Source organism: Amblyraja radiata, chromosome 12 (assembly GCF_010909765.2).
Source record: "Amblyraja radiata isolate CabotCenter1 chromosome 12, sAmbRad1.1.pri, whole genome shotgun sequence".
Lineage (NCBI taxonomy): Eukaryota > Metazoa > Chordata > Chondrichthyes > Rajiformes > Rajidae > Amblyraja > Amblyraja radiata.
Window position 1 is genome coordinate 52,041,619 of NC_045967.1, and position 22,667 is coordinate 52,064,285.

Sequence of the window (22,667 nt, forward strand, 5' to 3'; positions counted from 1 at the left end):
ACAACAGTTCAAAAGATGGGTATTCTGTGTTAAGGGACTCCCTCAATTCAATCACCACCCTTTCCAACAAAGTATAAGTTATGAGCCGGATAAAATAGTCTATTTATCTGAATTGGTGCAATGATGACATTGGAAGTTTGACCCTCCAGTGGCCTGCTTGATTGACACCAATTAATCATACTGAATATTTACTCCCTGAAACATGGTTTGAAATATATCATGTATGAATATGCAATGCAGCTACTAGCTAAGACTAGTTTGACAGCACCTTTTTAAAATGGGTAACATCTTGCTGCTAAGGCTACAGGCAACAACACCGCATGCAAACATTATTGCTCCCACTCCATCTCATCCCAAATACAGTCTAACTTGGATTTGTTGTGTGAAAATATTGAAGCCCCCAACACTGCAAATACAATACAATACAATACAATACAATACAATACAATACAAATTTATTGTCATTTGAGCCCCAGTGAGACTCAAACGAAATTTTGTTTCCACAGCCATACAAACAAAAACAATGTCCTACAGACATACACACAATTAAGTTCACACAAACATCCATCACAGTGAACCCACTGTGATGGAAGGCAAAAGTCTTTTCTCTCCCCTGCTCTCCATGTCTCTCCCGATGTCCAAGCCCCAGGCGGGCGATGACAAGTCCCACGGCCATTTTTAGGCCGTGCCGGGCGATTTACGGCCCCGCTCCCGGTCTAGAAGTCTCGAAGTTGGAGCCCCCGGCGGGCGCTGGAATGTCCCACGGCCATGAAGCCGTGCCGGGTGATGTACTTCCCCGCTCCGGGTCGTTCCAAACCCCGCGACACGGGCTGGAGAAGTCGCGTTGCGGGAGCTCCGGGAAGCGGTCTCTCTCTCCCCCCCCGGACCCACGAGCTCCCGATGTCCCAGTCCACCGGACCTGCGGCTGCGTTGCTGGAGCCTCCGAGCCCCAGGAATCGAGTCGCAGCAGCGAGTCACCACCGCTCCCCACGCTCCGAGGCCGGCCAGCCCCACGATGGTGAGTAGTCCGCACCTCCGCAGTCTCCCGAGCCCCCGGGTCGTTCAGGTTGGAGGCCGCTCCACGGTGCTAGGCCCCAACGACAACGGAGACCCGACAGGGAAAAGGTCGGGTCTCCCGGACAGGGAAGAGATTTTAAACGGTTTCCCCCCCCCCCCCCCGCCCCCCACATATACACATTTAAAAACCACTATTAAAAAACACCAAACACTACATTTAACTAGACAAAAAATAAAAAAAAGACAGACAGGCTGTAGGAGCCGCTGCAACGAGTCGCGCCGCCACCAGGAAATAATGCAGTAATACCTTCTCACGGTCTTTGAGTTTCACTTTGGTTCATTATTGTCACTTGTACCGAGGTATCCAGTCAGCGGAAAGACAATATGATTACAATCAAGCCATCTACAGTGCACAGATACAGGATGAAGGGAATGTTTATTAGTGCAAGGTAAAGTCCGATTAAAGATAATCTGAGGGTCTCCAATAAGGTAGGTGGTAGGTCAGGGCCACTCTCTAGTTGTCAACAATGGGCTCTGATAGCTATTGTAATTGGCTAACCCAGACCTAGAATTATAGTGAAAGGTGGTAAGATCGTCACAACTACACACCTTATTCTTAATGTCTTCGTGATTGGCTTAGGAATAGGTTCTGTTAAAGTCTGAAACTAATCACTCACCTGCTTAGTTTAAAATAAAACAGCATGTGAGAGTTAGTTTTGTGAAATGTATTTGTTGTGTCAGCATACATGTAAAATGCATCTATTTAAATGAAATTTAATACTACACTGCACACGATTGTTCTCTGTAGATTTCAGATGCTTTTTTTTGCTATTTGCAGAATGTTCACCGTTAAATGCTGTTTAAGGCCAAAAGTAACTTGTTCTTGTTCTTCACAGGTAATATTAATAGAATTCTTACCAAAATTCCCTATATTCCGACCGGACTAAGAAAAAAAGCCAACCATCAAGAAAAACCATATCATTCCTGCCCTGAGTGCCTTGTAGATACCTGAACAGATGACTGCCAATACACCTGTTTTAAGTAATCTACTGTAGTGAGTGTAGATACCTTTCTAATGTATTTTTCCTTCACAAGCATATTTTGCACATGTATTATTTTCTTTCTTTAAGGTGTTGCATTCCCTCACTCTTGAAGACTGAGGTGTTTCACTTTGAAAGAATTTCAATCTTGTACATAATGCTTCCGTTCATATTGTACAGTGTGGTATGTTAATGTTTACAGAATATTGCTCTTTTACTACACCTCAAGAATATTGAAATATAGAAGGATTTTTTCATTAACTGTGACAATGTTTGCGTAGATTTCAATCTGTGTTCATAATGAGATTAGCAATGTAACTGAAAGAGAGAGTGCATTGTAGGAACAATTACTCCCATTGAAGTAAAATATAAAATCTAATATATTCTGCATTTGAAAATGACCTAGGAAGTGGAGTAGAAAGTGTGGGGGGTGGAAAGGGTAAATGAGGTCACCAGTGCAAAATTGATGTGAAGCATCAATCTGTCTCCTGAAATTTAGATCAATTTGAGCTAAATTTTCAGTGGCAAGTACAGGTTTGATTAATAATTATAACCAAAAACTAAGCCCCTCTATTTTTGGCGCTAATTGAATTTTTCAAATATTCTGGTCGTTTAAGTGTCAATTTTAGTGTGCTAATCATTGAAAGTAATATTGAATTTTGTATCTCATTTAAATGGATGAAAGATATAGCAATCAAAGAAGGTTGTTTTCTTGTGGTTTCTGTGATCAGACTGTCCTCGTAAGTAGTTCTTAACCACTCTCACATTACACTCACTCGTTTATTTTCTTGGTCTTTACTTTACCTTGTTTTGTCTTCCCTGAAATTGACTGAAATATTTATTTCCTTTGCAAAAGTGTTCTTGGCTTCATTGGTTAAACATCAAGTTTGATTCCTTTTCAGTAATAGTTGCAGGCTATTTAAATTAGATGCAGGCTACTTGGAAGTTATTATAGGGGAAAATGCATTGTAAATATTTGCTTCAGCTCCAAAGCATGTTGTTATAGAATGAGTATCTTTGCATCTTCATAGGTACAGGAGACAATGTTAGTGAAATTATATTTGTGGTTTAACTTTCCAGCCAGGAATGTAAACTTGAACTGCAAATGTTGTATTTAAAACACATCACAGCAACCTTTTAGTGAATAGAGTTGATCCTCTGAATTTTAAAAACTGTTCTTTCAGGGTTCAGCAAAATTTTGATTGAAGAAATTAATTAATGGTAACATTTTTTTTAATGTATATTGTTGAAAATTGCAGAATTATTGGAAACTCCCGTAGACCAATTCCATTCAGTACAAAGTTTTTCTGATTGTAGAAGATTACCCTTATTGTCCTGGACATTTTTGATCCACTGAAACCAATGATGCAGTGGCCAATATCTACTGTCATACTCTCCAGCTACAAGTTTAATTTGTTTATTTTCACTCTGCCTAGTGGCTCCAAGAATTTGATGATTTAAATAAAGATGGTCCCCATACTATTTATTTTAATTTCCTTTATTAACATTGTCTATTTACACTATCCATTCAGATTTTTGGAAGTTCATAGAGGACCACTTTTTACTGTTTCTCTTCAACCTTCACCCCTCACTCACCCTTCCACCATGCCACATTTTAATTTCTAGAACTTTTAAGAATTTGTCAAATGTAATTTTTAACCAGATCTTAAACTGAATAAAATTTGTTCAGAGATAGGTGGAAGTGCCAAAGTAATTATATGGTTGCATCCGTGGGAGTAATTGCCCAAACCACTAAAACCAGTGAGAGTTTTTTATCTATTTGTCAAAAACAACAAAATCCAGTGTAACTACAGGATGAAACTAGGATAAAAGGGATGGATTGCAAATATATCAAACTGCAATTGACCAAGACTTTTTAATGTAGCTCCCAATTAAGAATGGGTTCCCAAGTTAACAAAGCATGTTGATTACCATAAGCTACACTAACCCACATTTTTAAAAACATTGAATCAAATTTTGCCATGCATTTCTTCATTTTAATTTTTGGGGGGGGGGGGGGGGGGGGGGGAGAGAGATTAGTTTAAAACTATATACTTGCAGGAAGAAGACGTCAATACCAGGAATTAATTAGATTAAATTTAATACGTCAGATTTTTTTTATTTTATTGTGCGCTCAGCATGTTGCTTCACGATTTGAAAGGTTCCTTTTGGTGCCCATTTTACTCTAATTGTGCTTTTTGCCAGAACATTTCATCATAAATGGATTGAAAAATGTTATAATGTAATAGCAATTTGAAATATTCAAGAGTTAGCTATGCGAATGATCCCTGATATTCCTGCACACTCAAAATATGTACTTTTTTTACTTTTACCTTTTTAAAAGGAAGGGAATGTTCATTTTCAAATGTTTTTAAATAACCAATTTCAAGTTTTTATAATTTGGATGTGCCACAAATGGATCTTAACCGCAGGAAAATAAATTTTTGAATTGTTGTTTTATGCTATTAAGGAGGCAAATTCGTCAAATCTGCTTGTGGTTAAAAGGAGTTTAAAAACAATAATTGTTTCAACAATCAAGATGCACGGTGGATTCAACACTTGTAAATTACATCAAAAGTTATTATTTGCCGGCATCCCTTTTTGGGTGAAAAATGCAGAACACACATTCTTAGTTGTTCAGTAACTTTATTTGACAGATTAATTATCAAGCGGTGCATGTCAGTTTATAAATGATGTCAGCAGAAGGCTATAAACACACTTTCATTTGAATAAGGAGTTACATTTGCAAAGACTCATCATGGTTGGCTTTATGTATTATTAAACACAAGCAGGGGAAGACAAGAAATATACCTAAATATTAGTCTTTGCACTGTATTCCAAGTTCATACCAACATGCTCAAGTGTTGATTGTACAGCAATTGATAAGTACATGATTAAAATTCCAGTGTTTTGTGAAAAAAGTATTGGCCAAAACAGTAAAATGCTGTACTTGTGAATTGTAGATCGCATTAGAAATGTTTAACAAGCCATTCGTTCAATTACTTATTTACATTTTTTTAATCTCAGTGATTTGAGTTTCTTTAATTCCCTTTCTTCTCTTCTCTACTTTCCCCAAAATTATGTTATCATAGTTAAGATGTTAGCTATTTGTCTATTTCTGGAATGTATTATTTTCAGCTGATGTTTTTCATCTTAATAAGTCATTATCAACATGTATAAATAAAGTAAGTTTAAATATAGTGATGTTTTGACTTTCTTCCACTCCTCTTGCTACCCTTATTACATTGTCACATGTAATTATTACAAAAATACAATCCACAATTTTTAATTTTGCATTAAGGACTTTCTGGGCAGGTACTGATGTTAAATGGTTCCATAATCCTCTAATTCCTACAGGCTAACTAATTTCTGTACTATATGCCTTTCAGCCTTAAGAACAGAACTGTTTACTGCTTGCTAATTAAATGGTTGAATAAGGTAAAATACTCACATTTTGTTTCCAAGTTTTCTCCTTGCATCACATAAAATTAAACAAAATGCCTTACACATAGAAACATAGAAAATAGTTGCAGGAGTGGGCCATTCAGCCCTTCGAGCCTGCACCACCATTCAATATGATCATGGCTGATCATCCAACTCAGTATCCCATCCCTGCCTTCTCTCCATACCCCCTGATCCCTTTAGCCAAAAGGGCCACATCTAACTCCCTCTTAAATATAGCCAATGAACTGGCCTCAACTACCTTCTGTGGCAGAGAATTCCACAGATTCACCACTGTGTAAAAAATGATTTTCTCATCTCGGTCCCAAAAGACTTCCCTCTTATCCTTAAACTGTGACCCCTAGTTCTGGACTTCCCCAACATCGGGAATAATCTTCCTGCATCTAGCCTGTCCAGCCCCTTAAGAAGTGTTTACAACGTTTTGGCATTAACTCAGCGGATCAGTCAACATCTCTGGAGAAATGGATAGGAGCGGAAAAGGCTGCAAAAAGTTGTAAACACTGCCCAGGCCATCACCTACTGACCTCCCTACCATCGAGGGGATCTATCGCAGTCACTGCCTCAAAGGCTGCCAACATCATTAAGGACCCACATCATCCTGGCCACACACTCATCTCTCCGCTGCCATTAGGTAGAAGGTACAGAAGCCTGAAATTTGCAACATCCAGGTTCAGGAACAGCTTCTTCATTAAACACGACTTCAAACAAACTCTGAACTATAACAGCCTATTGCACTTTATCTGTTTATTTATATATGGTGGTCTATGGTATATAGACACACTGATCTGTTCTGTATTTACGCCTACAATATTCTGTTGTGCTGCAGCAAGCAAGAATTTCATTGTCCTATCTAGGACACATGACAATAAACTCTCTTGACTTGACTCTTGAGGTAATGTTTCAGGTCAGGGCTCTTCTGACTGATCCAAAGAAGGGTGCCGACGCACAGCGTTCCTTGTCCATGTACTCCAGTGATGCTCTGCCCGACCAGCACTGTCTTTTTTGTAAACCAGAATCTGCAGTTCCTTGCATCTACAGCTTTGGTGTGGCTTGTTGGAGCAGTTTCCCAACATTTGAGTACAGGAGAAGCTATGCACAGTGTGCTCTCAGTGGATTCTGGGATATCTAATATTTGAAGAGCACTAGACTACTGAGATTTCAGGAATTAAATTTGTATAGAAAGCCCAAAGTTACATGGTTACACAGGGCAGACTCGCAATTGTACAAGGAACTCAATATTTTCCAGCAAAATCTATGGCAATATACTGGCAACACTATTCTCATTTATTATTCATGGGAAGCTTTCCAATTAAAGCAGATTTGTTCAATGGACATATGCTTTTTTAAATTTAAGACTGCTTAAATTCTTTAATCTGGAATGATTTATTTTTGCATTTGTACAAGTATGTTGTTGATAGGAAAGGTTTGGAAGGATATGCACTAGGTTGGATGGGCGAGTTGGGCTAAAGGTTTTGTTTCCAAGCTGTAGGACTCCATTTGCTCCAGTACTTTTAAAGTAACTTTAGTATAAGATTTAAGACTCCTAAAATCTACCCTATCTATAAATACCTTTTCCAGTTGAAGGTCTATACTTGTAGATCACTGAACTGAACCTAAGCAGCAAGAGTTAAGAGCAGTTTTGCCATGTGACACAACTCTTTTAGAGAGTTTGAATGTACACCAGAAACCACCTCCAAGAGATGCTTCCAGTTTCTGAATAGCTTTGGAGTTATATAATACTCAGTGTGAATATCAAGAATTATTACATATCGCATAACCTCATCGTCCATGGCCAGCTGTCACGTAACAAGGTAAGGAGCATGAACATGAGGAGAAAGCAGAAAAATATGAAATAGAAAACTAGCAAAATCAATGGCTCCTTTCTGCCTGGGCTCTGTGATGAAGTAATTAATAGTGGTATCAGGAAACCCAACTCCCTCATTCACCAGCAGTCACAAAGTTTAACTTTACTCTTAGTGGCCCCCCTACCGGCTGCATCTGAGAATACAAAAAATAAAAGTTGCGTTGAAGCAGACTTGATTAATGGTAGGTCAGACCGGCTCTAGTTGGTAAGAGGACGGTTCAGTTGCCTGATAACTGCTGGGAAGAAACAAAAGAAATGACATCTGACAAAAAAACTTCAAGAGTGCTCGTGGTCGTGTCAAATCGTCTCTGATTCTTAAAGCAAATTATTAATTTAGTTTATTATTGTCACATGCACAGAATTAGTGAAAAGCTTTTTGTTTGCGTGCTATTGAGTCAGTGGAAAGACTACATCATTACAATCAAGCCGTCCAGTGTACAGATAAAGGAAATATGGTGTAAGTAGTCTAATTAAACATCGACTGAGGGTCTCCAATGAGGTAGATAATAGCTCAGGACCACTCTATAGTTAGGGATAGGATGGTTCAGTTGCCTGATAACTGCTGGGAAGAAACTGAAAAGAAATCTACCTCCGACAAACAAAAAAGTTTGCGAGAATGCTCGTGTTCATGCCAAATCAAAGAAAATAAATTAGTTTAGTTTATTATTGTCACATCTGTTGTCGGGTGGAAGATTGCAACCTTCACGTGGTCCGCCCTGTTTCAACGAATGCAATCAACCCGGCATACACAAACAAATAAGATCAAATAGAACAAGTTGTCCGACAACTTTTTTAAATATTTTTATTAGAATCAGTGTACACGTATAAACCGTGGCATATGACATAATACATTTATTGTACAGCTTCCATTTTAATTTTAACAAAGATGAAATAGAAAAAGAGAGAAAGAGCAAAAAAGTGAAAGAGAGTGAATGTGTAAGAAAGTCCTACAACTTTAGGCTGTGCACGCCATACACTAGATGAAGACATGTACTGAGTTAGTGAAAGGTTTTTTGTTTACATGATATCCAGTCAGCAAAAAGATCATACATGATTACGATCAAGATGTCCACTGTGTTGATACAGGATTAAAGACATAATGAGAACTATATTCTGCACTCTGTATCTTCCCCATTGCTCTATCTATTGTTCTTGTGTTTGACGTGATTGTATTTAAGTATCGTATATCTAATCAGTTTGGATAGCATGCAAACCAAAATTTTGCACTGTACTTCAGTACATGTGACAATATTAAATATTTTCATTTCATATATTCTGGTAGCAAAATTAGGCCATCAAGTCTACTCCACCATTCAATCGTGGCTGATCTATCTTTCCCTCTCAACCCCATTCTCCTACCTTTGCCCTATAACCCCAGACATTATTATTTGAATCTGCATCAAAACAGACTCCTTATTAAGAGATGATGGCACAAAGTACTAGAGTAACTCAGTGGGCCAGGCAGCATCTCTGCGGAGGAGAGGAATCTGTGACACGTCGGGAACCTTCTTCAGACAAAGATGCTGCCTGACCCAAAAGTCAAGGGCAGGGATTCCCAATCTTTTTCGTCCCGCTTACCCCTGGCAACTGTAATAGCACATAACAATGTTATTTCACTTATTTATGAACAATTAATGATGAACAGATACCAACTGGTATACCAGAACCAAACAGTCAATGAGATAAAATATGTACAAATCCACAACAAATTTACCCCCTGGGTAGGTATGCGAAATTCACCCCCTGGGGATAAATTTACCCCAGGTTGGGATTTACCCTCTTGGTCAAGAGTGTTTTATTGTCATATCTCGAAGAAGGGTCCCGACCCAAAATGTCACCTATTTTCTCCAGAGATCGGAGACACTGCCTGTCCTGCTGAGTTACTCCAACATTTTGAGGTAGTTGAGGCAGGGACATTTATCGCAACATTTAAGAAACAGTTGGACAGATACATGGATAGGACAAGTTTGGAGGGATATGGACCAAACGCAGACAGGTGGGACTAGTTTTTAGAAACATAGAAAATAGGTGCAGGAGTAGGCCATTCGGCCCTTCGAGCCTGCACCGCCATTCAATATGATCATGGCTGATCATCCAACTCAGTATCCTGTACCTGCCTTCTCTCCATACCCGATCCCTTTAGCCACAAGGGCCACATCTAACTCCCTCTTAAATATAGCCAATGAACTGTGGCCTCAACTACCTTCTGTGGCAGAGAATTCCAGAGATTCACCACTCTCTGTGTAAAAAAAAGATTTTCTCATCTCGGTCCTAAAATACTTCCCTCTTATCCGTATCCTGGTTGTGAAAAATGTTTTCCTCATCGCGGTCCTTTTGGGCCGAAGGGTCTGTTTCCACTCTGACACCGAGGGAGCGAGTCAGGCGGGTGGGCGCTAGGACCCAGCGGAGCTGCGCGCCGGCGCCGAGGCATGGCGGTGCGGACTCAATAGAGCGGATCGTGCGGCCGCGGGGACGGAGGGCAATGGGATGGGCGACTGGCGCTGTCCGCCATTGACCGCCCGCGACTGAGGGACGCGATCTTATTTTGCATCGTCTTTTACTCGAGGGGGAGGGGTGTCTATACTTTTCGGGACGCCCTCCCTGCTTGGCGCGGTAATGGCCACCGACATGGAGGCGCTGGGCTCGGCCGAGGCAGCGTCGGGCAGCGGCCTAGACGACGAGGAGGAGAGCTGGCTGTACGGAGGTAACGGGGAGGGCGGGAAGCGCGAGCGGCGGCGGCGGTTGAGTCGGTGGCAGTTGGTCGCGCGCCTCCCCCTCCCGCTCCTTAAAGGGACGATGCCCTTTGTGTCGGCCCAACACGAAATGTGCTTCCCTCAAGCCTGACCCGCCTTCCATCTCACTCACCAACTCACAAGTTTATAGGGAGTAGATAGACACACACACACACAAAACAAACTCAGCGGGACCAGGGCAGCAGCAGCATCTCTGGAGAGAGGGAATGGGTGATGTTTGGTGTCGAGACCCTTCTTCAGACAGTCTCGACCCGAAACGTCACCCATTCCTTCTCTCCAGAGATGCTGCTCAGCTGCCCTGTCCCCGCTGAGTTCACTCCAGCTTCTTGTGTCTATCTTCGGTATAAACCAGCATCCGCAGTTCCTTCGTACACAAGTGATAGGAGTAGGATCGAGTCCACCCCCCGCTATTCAATCACGGCTGATTCATAGAAACATAGACAATAGGTGCAGGAGTAGGCCATTCGGCCCTTCGAGCCTGCACCACCATTCAATATGATCATGGCTGATCATCCAACTCAGTATCCTGTACCTGCCTTCTCTCCATACCCCCTGGTCCCATTAGCCACAAGGGCCACATCTAACTCCCTCTTAAATATAGCCAATGAACTAATAATAATAATAATGGATGGGATTTATATAGCGCCTTTCTAATACTCAAGGCGCTTTACATCGCATTATTCATTCACTCCTCAGTCACACTCGGTGGTGGTAAGCTACTTCTGTAGCCACAGCTGCCCTGGGGCAGACTGACGGAAGCGTGGCTGCCAATCTGCGCCTACGGCCCCTCCGACCACCACCAATCACTCACACACATTCACACACAGGCAAAGGTGGGTGAAGTGTCTTGCCCAAGGACACAACGACAGTATGCACTCCAAGCGGGATTCGAACCGGCTACCTTCCGGTTGCCAGCCGAACACTTAGCCCATTGTGCCATCTATCGTCCCAACTGGCCTCAACTACCTTCTGTGGCAGAGAATTCCAGAGATTCACCACTCTCTGTGTGAAAAATGTTTTTCTCATCTCGGTCATAAAGAATTTCCCCCTTATCCTTAAACTGTGACCCCTTGTTCTGGACTTCCCCAACATCGGGAACAATCTTCCTGCATCTAGCCTGTCCAACCCCTTAAGAATTTTGTAAGTTTCTATAAGATTCCCCCTCAATCTTCTAAAATCTAGCGAGTACAAGCTGAGTCTATCCAGCCTTTCTTCATATGAAAGTCCTGACATCCCAGGAATCAGTCTGGTGAACTTCTTCTGCCTCCTGATCCCATTTCCCTGCCTTCTCCCCGGCACCCGTTCTAATCAATAATTTGTCCGCCTCTGCCTTCAAAGAAATATCCACTGACGGCCTCTGTGGCAATTCCCAATCTATTTATCCCCCCCCCCCCACATGTCTGTGTTCCCTTTGCAATGATTCTCCCCCCCCCCCCCATTTTAAACCTTTACAAAATAGATCACTTCCAAGGGTTCTATCACTTTTTGTGTCTGTCTTCTATCACTTAAACTCTTTGCAATCTCCCTTTACCCCACAAAAGACGTTTCCAAAATAGATCACTGACATTGGTTCTATCGCTTAAACTCGTTGCAATGTTTTTTTTCTCTTTTAAAATACTTTCCCAACATAGAACACTGTCAAGGGGTTATATTACTAAAACTCTTTGCAATGTCTTATTTTTAAATCATTTTATAAGAATGGTTCTATCACTTATACCCTCTGCAATGTGTTTTTCCCCAAAAAACATTTCCAAAATAAATCACTGCACATAGTTCTATAACTTAAACTCTTTGCAATGTCTTTTTTTTCTCCCATTTTAAAATACTTTTGTAAAATATGTCACTACCAAGTGTTCTATCACTTAGGGTCTCGACCCAAAATGTCACCCATTCCTTCTCTCCGGAGATGCTGCCTGTCCCACTGAGTTACTCCAGCTTTTTGTGTCTATCTTCTATCACTTAAACTCTTTGCAATCTCCCTCTGCGCCCAAAAAACATGTTTCCAAATTAGATCATTTCCAAAGGTACTTTCGATTTAAACCAGCATCTGCAGTTTTTTCATGCACATTTTGTCTGCTCCACTGCAAAATCTCCTCAAGGTATGTCTACTTTGAAACATGGAAAACATAGAAAAATACTTGCAGGAGTAAGCCATTCGGCTCTTGGATCCAGCACCGCCATTCAATGTGATCATGGCTGATCATCTAAAATCAGTACCCCGTTCCTGTTTTTTCCCCATATCCCTTGATTCCTTTAGCCCTAAGAGCTAAATCTCTATTGAAAACATCCAGTGAATTGGCCTCCACTTCCTTATGTGGCAGAGAATTCCACAGATTCACAACTCTGGGTGAAAAAGTTTCCTCATCTCAGTTCTAAATGGCCTGCCCCTTATTCTTAAACTGTGACCCCTGGTTCTGGACTCCCCCAACATCGGGAACATTTTTCCTGCATCTAGCCTGTCCAATCCTTTAAGAATTTTATATGTTTCTATAAGATACCCTCTCATCCTTCTAAATTCCAGTGAATACAAGCCCAGTTGACCATTCTTTCATCATAAGTCAGTCCCGCCATCCCAGGAATTAACCTGGTGAATCTACGCTGCACTCCCTCAATAACAATAATGTCCTTCCTCAAATTAGGAGACCTAATACTCCAGGTGCGGTCTCACCAGCGCCCTGTACAACTGCAGTAGGACCTCCTTGCTCCTAAACTCAAATCCTCTCGCAATGAAGGTCAACATTCCTTTAGCTTTCTTCACTGCCTGCTGTACTTGCATGCTTACTTTCAGTGACTGATGTACAAGCACACCCAGGTCTCGTTGTACCTCCCCTTTTCCTAATCTGACACCATTCCAATAATAATCTGCCTTCCTGTTTTTGCCACCAAAGTGGATAATGTCACATTTATCCACATTATACTGCATCTGTCCACTCACCCAACCTATCCAAGCCACCCTGCAGCCTCATAGCATCCTCATCGCAGTTCACACTGCCACCCAGCTTTTTGTCATCCGCAAACGTGGAGATGTCACATTTAATTACCTCGTCTAAATCGTTAATATATATTGTAAATAACGGGTCTCAACACTGAGCCTTGCTGCACTCCACTAGCCACTGCCTGCCATTCTGAAAAGGACCCGTTAATTCCTACTCTTTGCTACCTGTCTGCCATATCCATGTCAATACCCTACCCCCAATACCAGGTGCTCTAATTTTGCACACTAATCTCTTGTGTGGGACCTTGTCAAAGGCTTTTTGAAAGTCCAGATCCACCACATCCACTGGCTCCCCCCTATCCATTCTACTTGTTACAACCTCAAAAAAATTCCAGAAAATTAGTCCAGCATAATTTCCCCTTCATAAATCCATGCTGACTTTGACCAATCCGGCCACTGATTTCCAAATGCGCTACTATAACATCGTTAATAATCGACTCAAGCATCTTCCTCACTACCGATGTAAGGCTCTGATCTATAATTCCCTGTTTTCTCTCTCTCTCCTTTCTTAAAAAAGTGGAGTTACATTGGCTACCCTCCAGTCTGCAGGAACTGATCTAGAGTCGAGAGAACATTGGAAAATGATCACCAATGCATCCACGATTTCTAGGGCCACCTCCTTGAGTACTCTGGCCCCGAGGATTTTTCTGCCTTCAGTCCCTACAGTTTACCTAACACCATTTCCTGACTAATGCGGATTCCCTTCAGTTCCTCCTTCCCACTAGATCCTCGGTCCCCTAATATTAGAAGTTCTCCTCTCTACGTCACCCTGTCCCGCTGAGTTACTCCTGCTTTTTGTGTCTATCTTCGTTCTTTCACTTAAACGCTTTGCAATGTTTTGTCTTCTCTTTTAAAAGACATTTCTAAAATAGATCACTGCCAAAGGAATCTATTACGTAAACTGTTTTGCAATTTTTTTGTCCCCATAAAGTTTCTAAAATCGATCAATGCTAAGCGTTCTATAACTTAAACTCTTTGCAATGTCTTTCTTCCCCCCCGCCCCAAAAACATTTCAAAAATAGATCACTGCCAATGGTTCTATTACTTAAGCTCTTTGCAGTGCCTATTTCCCCTTTTGAAAGACATTGCCAGAATTGATCACTGCTAAGGGTTCTATCACTCAAATTCTTTGCAATCTCCCTTTTCCCTTCAAATAAAGTTTCCAAACGGGATCACTGCCAATGGATCTTTCACTTAAGCTCTTTCCATAGTTGCAATGCCACCCCTCCGGGGGTTATTAAAAGTGTTTATTAAGCCATTTCCAAAATAGACTACTGCCAATGGCTCTTTCACTTAAACTCTTTGCAATGTCCATTCCCCCCTTTTAAAAGACGTTTGCAAAATACATCACTGCTAGGGGTTCTATCACAAACTCTATCCATGGTTACAGTGCCGTTGAGCCAACCCTTCAGGTTTTAAAAGTGTTTATTAAGCCATTTCCAAAATAGATTCCTGCTAATGGTTGTTTCACATGCTCTTTCTATGGCTATGGTGCTGCTGTGCCATGTTAATCTTTCATGTGCAAACAGCAAGACTTCTGACGGGCCTTCACTTTGCCCATTCCCCCCTACTTGATAAATAATGTCTTCAAATCTAAGCATAAAGACAAACAATGCGATACACTAGCATGGTAAGCAAGAGCGTCATTTGTTGCTGACAGGATTTACCCAGTTAATTTGCTCACAACCCTTCCTTGGCAATGTCTTTTTTAATTTCAATAATAAACTTTATTCATAATAAGACATGTATGCAAAACAAAGCCCATGCAAAACTGTTAACACATTCTTAATATGCATTCAATATTGCTAGGGTAACACCCAGTAGTGTTTGATTGAAAGATACAGCATTGAAACTGGCCCTTAGGCCCACCGAGTCAATGCCGATCATCGATCACCTGTTCACACTAGCATCATGTTTATCCCCCTTTTCATCTACTCCCTACGCACTAGAGGCCAATTAACCTACAAATCCGCATTTCTTTGGGATGTGGGAGGAAACCAGAACACCTGGAGGAAACCCACATGGTCACATTGAGAACGTGTAAACTCTACACAGACAGCGCCCGAGGTCAGGATCGAACACGGATCTCTGACGCTGTGAGGCAACAGCTTTACCAGCTGCGCCACTGTGCTGCTCTAGCAGTGTTAGCACCTCCTTGGCAATGTCTACATTTGGTTCATGCACTCGAGAGCATTGCAAGCAATTCACTAATTTGCACACCAAGCTTTTAAACAAGTTTATTTGCAATGGCAGAGGACAACCAAGTTCTCCCAATGGTGAACCGCTTGCAGAGGAATGCAGTTGTACTTTTTATATCTATTTAAAATTCTGCATTAAACAAGTATACTAGCTTGTAAACACAAGGAGCTGCAGATACAGGAATCTTGAGCAAAACATAAAAGCCCTGTCCCCAGGTCAGGCAGCATCTGTGGAGGGAATGGACTAATGAAGTTTCGGGTTGGGACCCTTCATCAGTCTGAAGAAAGGTCCTGACCTGAAATGTCATCTATCCGTTCCCTCCACAGATGCTGCCTGACCTGCTGAGTTATAGTAACTTGGATTTGGTTCCTCGAAAAGTGTCAGTTAGAGAGAACAGTGTATTTTGGATGGTTCTGTAAATCGTTATCGTTTTCATGCCTTAATGCTGTTGAAGAGTTCTTAACAACCTGAAAATAATTTTATGAAACTAATCTCTGAGAAATAATATGAATCACTAGAATCAACATCCACACAAGATTGCAGAAGCAAGTGTATAGATATTGGCCAAAATACCAGGGATATAACACACCTACCCTCTGACATTATGTCATGGGAACTCTACCGCCCACTTGAGAGAATGTACAGGGATTCCATTTAACATCTCATCTGAAGGTTTAGGTTTATTATGGTCACATGTACCAAGGTACAGCACAACGCTCTGTTTTACCCGCTGTCCAATCTGATCAGATAATACAATACATAAATACAATCAAGTCCAACTCAAGTCAGACACAAAAACCTGGAGAGTACCTCAGCGGGGCAGGCAGCATCTCTGGAGAAAAGGAATAGGTGATGTTTCGCGTTAAGGCCCTTCTTCACAATCAAAACGCCAATACTCAGGTCTGTGTATGTTTTGCAAAATTCAAAGCCGTCCATAAATATGCTATTTTGGGAACAAAATGATTTCTGTGGGTAGAAATTTTCTTACCACTGTAAATAGAATATGTGACGGAATACACTCTACTATGAGTATCAGTGTGGTCACTGCCGTACCTGGCGACATCCCCGACGCCACAACTGAAGAAACATCTTGGCCCAAAAGCAAGCAGCTTGCAGTCTTGAGGCAACAGGAAATCTGCCACATGGCCAATTTTTCATTACTGAATATTGGAATATTTGGTAAATTTATTCTTTGATTTATGAAAATATTTCTAGAAAATATCCTGTTAAACAAAAAGTTGTGCATCATAGAGATATTTCTTATTTAGTTTCAATGTAAAAACTGGAACTGTGTTTAAAATCCACTGTTTAAAAAAAATCAATATAAACCTTAAATAAATACTTTTATTAGCAATTTACATTTTATTTAATAAAATTGAAGATAATAAAAACACAATGTTCCTTTCGCATCATGGCTCTTGTACTTCATCAAACTTAGTCTCAGTTGCTAAACTTATTTTCTTGAATATTTTTCAGTGGTTTGTAAACCCAAAGGAGACATGCACAAACTCTAGCCATAATTTTCTCCTTGTACAATTTATTGCTAAGATAAGCACTAAAAGCTTCTATGGTTATCTTGATCTCACACCACTTCTAGATGCTGAATAGCATGGTCATCATTGCTACTTAGCTCCAAAGTGACATGCCTCACTCTGCACTGCAAGTAGTAATCCTTGAATGTAGCATCAGCAGCATCTTGGTCCAGAGCTTATAACAATGAAGTAGTCACAAAACGCTGGAGTAACTCCACATTTTGTATCTATCTTCGTATAAACCAGCATTTGCAGTACCTTCTTACTCGATGAAGTAGTGTCTGTGGGTACAAAAAAACACTGAATGTTATTGGCCACGACTGTTATTGGCCATAGCCTTCATGTTAACTAGAGGTCCATGTATATTATTGTATTGCTCATTCTCTGCATAATATCGTTTAATAAAGCAGTGCCTGAATAAAGGCATTTTTGTTAAATGGCCACACCATTGGTAGATCAGCCACTGAGGAGCTCTTTGAAGCCGTCAGGTTCTCTGAATGGTAAAATACAAGAGGCTTAAGCTTGCAGTTAATTTCTGCATTACTTCCAAGGCGAAGGTGAAGGTTGTCTTTTGGCTGCCTCAAAACCTGAAGTAATTGCGTCATCCCTCGCATCCTTTTCCAATCCAATCTCATCCATGTTAAACACTGGGTTAGCTGAGTAACCACCTTCCTCGATGATTCAGTTCAGCTGCTGAGGAAAATTCCCTGTCGCCTTGGTATCTGCAATTACTGCCTCCCCCACAAAACAAATATTATGCAGGTTTGATAATTCTTGAATCATTAAAAACAATCTGGCCCTGAACAGATTGACTAACCCCTTTCACTAACCCCTCACTAAGACTCTCCATAAAGATGTGTTTGTTTTTTTCCTGGATCAAACACATGGGCACATGCTGTCGAATCTGACGTTCTTAATCCTTTTTTTCTGTTTTTTACATTATAACATCTCTTCATGTTGTAACATTTTATGCAATCTAGGGATAACATTTTGGACACTAAATTGTATTTAGTCTGCATTAAAGATTGATAGCACTGTTGACACTGCAAGTGAACAAACAGCTGATGTCCATTTATTTTTCTTCTGTTAATTAACATCTGCAGTCTCTTATGTCCCTGGTATTAGTGTCAAGAGTCATGAGCATTTAATTGTCGGCAATGGAACAGTGAAATTCTTACTTGCTGCAGCTTTACAGTCCGATTAACTCAAAACACTCAAATAAATATATAATACTCCATAATATAGTAAATTAATAATCAGTAATACTAGGTAACCAGACCATAATAGTGCACAAAGTCTGTAGAGCAACCAATAACAAAGTCCACAGCAGATCATAATTGCTGAGGTAGACAAAAATGCTGGAGAAACTCAGTGGGTGAGGCAGCATCTATGGAGCGAAGGAATAGGTGACGTTTCGGGTTGAGACCCATCTTCAGACTGAGGTAGTGGTTAGTGTTGTGCTGTGTTTTACTGGGAAGAAGCTGTACTTGATCTTTGAGGCATTGTTTACAGGCCCCTGTACCACCTTCCCAATGCTAGTGTTGATTTGAGAGCATGACCAGGGAGGCGTGGGTCCTTCATGATATTTCAATGCGATGGTTGTGCTTTGTCACAGTGCTGGTTATTTTTCCAAATCATTAATTTTGAGATAATTTGTCTGCATTATGCCTTTTATCTTTTGTTTGTAGATGAAACCCCTGGTAAACAAGAAGAGATGTCTTTGTTGGATGGGTAAGAATCTCAGTTTTAATATAATACTCCATTGGGTGCTTCAGATGTATTTACTTCATTGGGAAGTTGAATGTTGAATTTAAACATGTAGTACAATTGACTGTAGACACAAATTGCTGGAGTAACTCAGCGGCACAGGCAGCATCTCTAGAGAGAAGGAATGGGTTCTCCCCCTTTCTTCTCTCCAGAGATGCTGCCTGTCCTGCTGAGTTACTCCAGCATTTTGTGTCTATATTCGATTTAAACCAGCATCTACAGTTCTTTCTTACACATAGTACAATTGAGTAATCTGTTGTCTAATTTTAATCTTTTTATTTGCTTATAAAGCTTTGAAATGGCTCGTTGAACTTTTTTAACATCCCTGTATTTCTGAAACACGTGCTTTATTTAATCATTTGTCTTTTCAGATGTGATCAGCATGATCTTCTGTGTTTCTTGGTTTAGTTTATTCTGAATTGGTTGCATTTGTACAGATTTTCAAATTATTTACATGCAAGCTGCTAAACTTGATGTCTTACTTTTCAAGCTATTGCTTCCTGTGACAACCTTTTTTATCCCCAGCTCACCTTGAACTGTTATTGTTGCTGTGTTCAGGAAAGCATTTTTTCGTATAACTAGTAAAAAAACCCCACAAGGTTGTCAAATACACATAGAATTATAGGGTGGCCCGGTGGGGTAGCAGTAGAGCAACTGCCTTCCAGTACCAGAGACCCGGTTCGATCCTGACTACCGGTGCCTGTTCTTCCCTTAACCTGCATGGGTTTTCTCCGAGATCTTTGATTTTTTCCCACACTCTAAAGACGTACAGGTTTGTAAGTTAATGGGCTTTGTATAAATGTAAAACAATATTGTCCCTAGTGTGTATGTAGGGTAGTGTTAATGTGTGGGGATCATTGCTCTGTGCGGACTCGATGGACCGAAGGGCCTTTATCTCTAAACTAAAAATCATTACTTTCTGTGACTCTTAAGAATAGTTTTGTGAAAATGACCATTTACACCATAAATGTTTCCCCTTTTTTTAGTCCCATTCTATGAGATAAAAACTCAAAGAATTTCTTGTTCATGATACATTTGAGCCACAAGTTTTTATCCACGAGTAGTTGCTCTACTCAACAGCCAAAAATCTGTAGCCTCCCTTTGATCTGGTATTTTGTTGGTTCACATGCTTGATCAATGGTGTTTTATCATTAATGTTTTATTATTATTAATGTTTAGTGTTTTCTGAGTCATTCGTAACTGTCACTGTATGTCGTTGTTACTTGTGGGAGGAGCACCAAGGCAAATTCCTTGTATGTGAATACTTGGCCAATAAACGTACTTATTGGCCAAGTATTCACTTACTTATTTGACATGAACGTTTTGCATGTTAACAGAAACTGTAAAACTACAATTTAATTCAAAAGCTGTCCCATGTAAAATTCCACCTGGAAACCTAAATGGGATGTGCTTTATCATGTGACAAAGATTTGTGAGCTGTGTATCTTCATGAAGGAGCAGTTCACAAATAATTTTTTTTTAACTGAAAATTTGGGAACCAACTATAAAGGAAACTTTGGTGGGCAAATGGCCTTGAATGCACACTAAATAGGCTAACAAAATAAGGCATGGCTACTTGAATAGAATGACTGTAACTGCTAGTTTCCAGACAACAATTGTAAAAGATTAATACATTGCTGGTAAATCTAAAGGAAAGAATGTAGTTAGACAATGTTGTAATTTTTTTAATTACCTTTCAAGTATGCCAATCCTTTTGGTTTTGATTTAACTTGGCATTTTGCTTATGCAGGGATGAAGATTCTTTGAAACCATTGCAGGAGATGTCACTTGAATTTAAGGTCAACAACTTGGAAATGGCCGACGGTGTAAGTTTTGGAATAGCATTTCCCATCATTAGATAACATTCCTTATTTGTTTTGGTAAAGTTCCAATTCACAAATATTGCAATATTTCAATGAGTAAATTCAGATTCTCTGTAATAGGTTTAAAATTGTTACCATATTGTTCCCCTGAATAGTAGGATTGGTTGAAAAGATTGTCACACTTGTCAGTCTGAAGAAGGGTTTCAACCCGAAACATCACCCATTCCTTCTCTCCAAAGATGCTGTCTGACCCGCTGAGTTACTCCAGTATTTTGTGTCTATCTTCGGTGAAGGCCGGCATCTGCAGTTCCTTCCTTCACACTGCTTTTGATCCATCTGTGTTAATAAGACATTAGTTTCTCCAAAGATAGACACAAAAAGCTGGAGTAACTCAGCGGGACAGACAGCATCTCTAGAGAGAAAGAATGGGTGACATTTTGGGTCAAGACTCTTCAGACTAGTAGGGGAAAGGGAAACGAGAGATATAGATGATGATGTCGTTTTTCCTTTCCTCTGACGAGTCTGAAGAAGGGCCTCAACCCGAAACGTCACCCATTGCTTCTCTCCAGAGATGCTGCCTGTCCCGCTGAGTTACTCTAGCTTTTTGTGTCTATCTTTGGTTTAAACCAGCATCTGCAGTTCCTTCCTACAATTTGTTTCTCCATTTTGCTGATGCTAGAAAAATTTGAAGGATTTGACACTCCTGTTCTGCATCTTCTTTGCCTAACATTGATTTTCTGCCTGCAAAGTCATTCTGCTTTTACTAGCGGTAAATACCGAAATATAATGAATCGTCAAGTGAAAAGTTATGTAATTAATTGCTGTGAATCGATGAACAAAAGACTGAAAATTGAACTGAAGAGGATGACAGGGTAGAGCGTGTTCAACATTTTTCATCACAGATACATTAACTGTAAAACCCTTTTAGTTTCATTGCAGGAAATAATGCATCCAAACAATTTCACTCAATTCATCAAAGTGTGATTGAGGGACTCCGTATGTGAAAGGCATGGATATTCCATTGCACTTTCACAGGCCAAGCATTTGATAAGGGTTTAGGTCCTTTTCCCAAAAGACAGTTGCTCTGATTGCTTCTGAATGATGGGGAAAGCTGGTGGCGAGTTCCAAAAATAAAAGCTGAGGTAAATTTCCAAGGGGAATGGAAGAGTGGAGAAAACCAAAGGTGGAGACAGGAACTAAGTAGAAATAATAGTTACACAGCAAAAAATTAGACCCTTTGGCCAGCCATATCCATGCTGACCATCAATTACCCATCTACACCAATCCCATTTACTGTCACACAGTAGCCTTGTATGATTTGGCAATTCAAGGACTAATATCGATACTACTTAAATATTGTGAGATACCTGCTTCCATCACCCACACAAGCAACTCATTAGAAACACTAAATTTGACTCTTCATTCTTTTCTCTATAGGGATATATTATTTTAAATACTTTAATTCATTGGTCAGCAGCTGAATGATGAAAACAGAAAAAATGAACCACCTGTTTGCTTAATGCATATCATGAATGATTCAGCACAAGTTTAATAATTGAGCTTGCACAGGAGAATGAATGGGTCATACAGAGGCAGAAAAAAAGCTGAGAGAAAGAGGAGGGATTTCACGATATTTTCAACATGTGACCATTATTCCATGCTCACTCCAGGGAAGTCCATGTCTGGAGCCTTTGGCTGAGAACAGTATTGGTTTCTTGTTTTCTGGGAAGGACCCCTGCTGAATGTGAATAAGTATTGTCCTTTCAAGTTAAAATTCTGTCATCAGAAGTGGAAAATTATTTGCTGAAAATGGTCTCCCATTATTCCTCGACATTATGTCCTGAAACCAACGTCAAAGGGAACGCCTTGTCACTATAACGTTTCCGTTTCCTGGGTTAGTCATCCTTGTGACTCCAGTGCCAGTCAAATGATGGATAGCTGTATTATGGACTGTAGCCACCTAGGAACGGATTGGAAACAACATTGGCCTTGCTCTGAAAGCATTCCTCCACTCATCACAGAGAAATCTTTCTCTCATCTGGCAACTGCTAGATTTGAATAATCTCTTAAAATGCCAGTGCATCAATGTCCTGTGGGATCCTTCCTCAACGTAAAGAATCCTACTATAATAATGATACTTTGTGATTTACTGCAGTATCTTGAAAAAGGAATCACCGGCCACCTAGCAACAGCAAATTGATTTGAACACATCTTT

The 22,667-nt window shown here is 40.4% G+C and overlaps 2 protein-coding genes across 4 annotated transcripts in view; both read left to right on the top strand.

The window, feature by feature from the left end:
* LOC116979197 (cysteine-rich hydrophobic domain-containing protein 2-like) overlaps nucleotides 1-5,257 on the top strand; it is a 28,374-nt gene extending 23,117 nt beyond the window's left edge. Inside the window, exon 6 of the mRNA XM_033030758.1 lies at nucleotides 1,914-5,257. Coding sequence (XP_032886649.1) covers nucleotides 1,914-1,964 — 51 coding nt within the window. The 3' untranslated portion in view covers nucleotides 1,965-5,257. The remainder of the gene's footprint in view (nucleotides 1-1,913) is intronic.
* Nucleotides 5,258-9,783: 4,526 nt separating this feature from the next.
* The window catches only part of LOC116979199 (pre-mRNA 3'-end-processing factor FIP1-like), a 38,753-nt gene continuing 25,869 nt past the window's right edge, over nucleotides 9,784-22,667 (top strand). For all 3 annotated transcript variants that reach the window (XM_033030762.1, XM_033030763.1, XM_033030764.1), the window contains exons 1-3: nucleotides 9,784-10,087; nucleotides 18,551-18,593; nucleotides 20,380-20,455. In XM_033030762.1, the coding sequence (XP_032886653.1) occupies nucleotides 10,000-10,087; nucleotides 18,551-18,593; nucleotides 20,380-20,455 (207 nt within the window). In that variant the 5' untranslated portion in view covers nucleotides 9,784-9,999. The remainder of the gene's footprint in view (nucleotides 10,088-18,550; nucleotides 18,594-20,379; nucleotides 20,456-22,667) is intronic.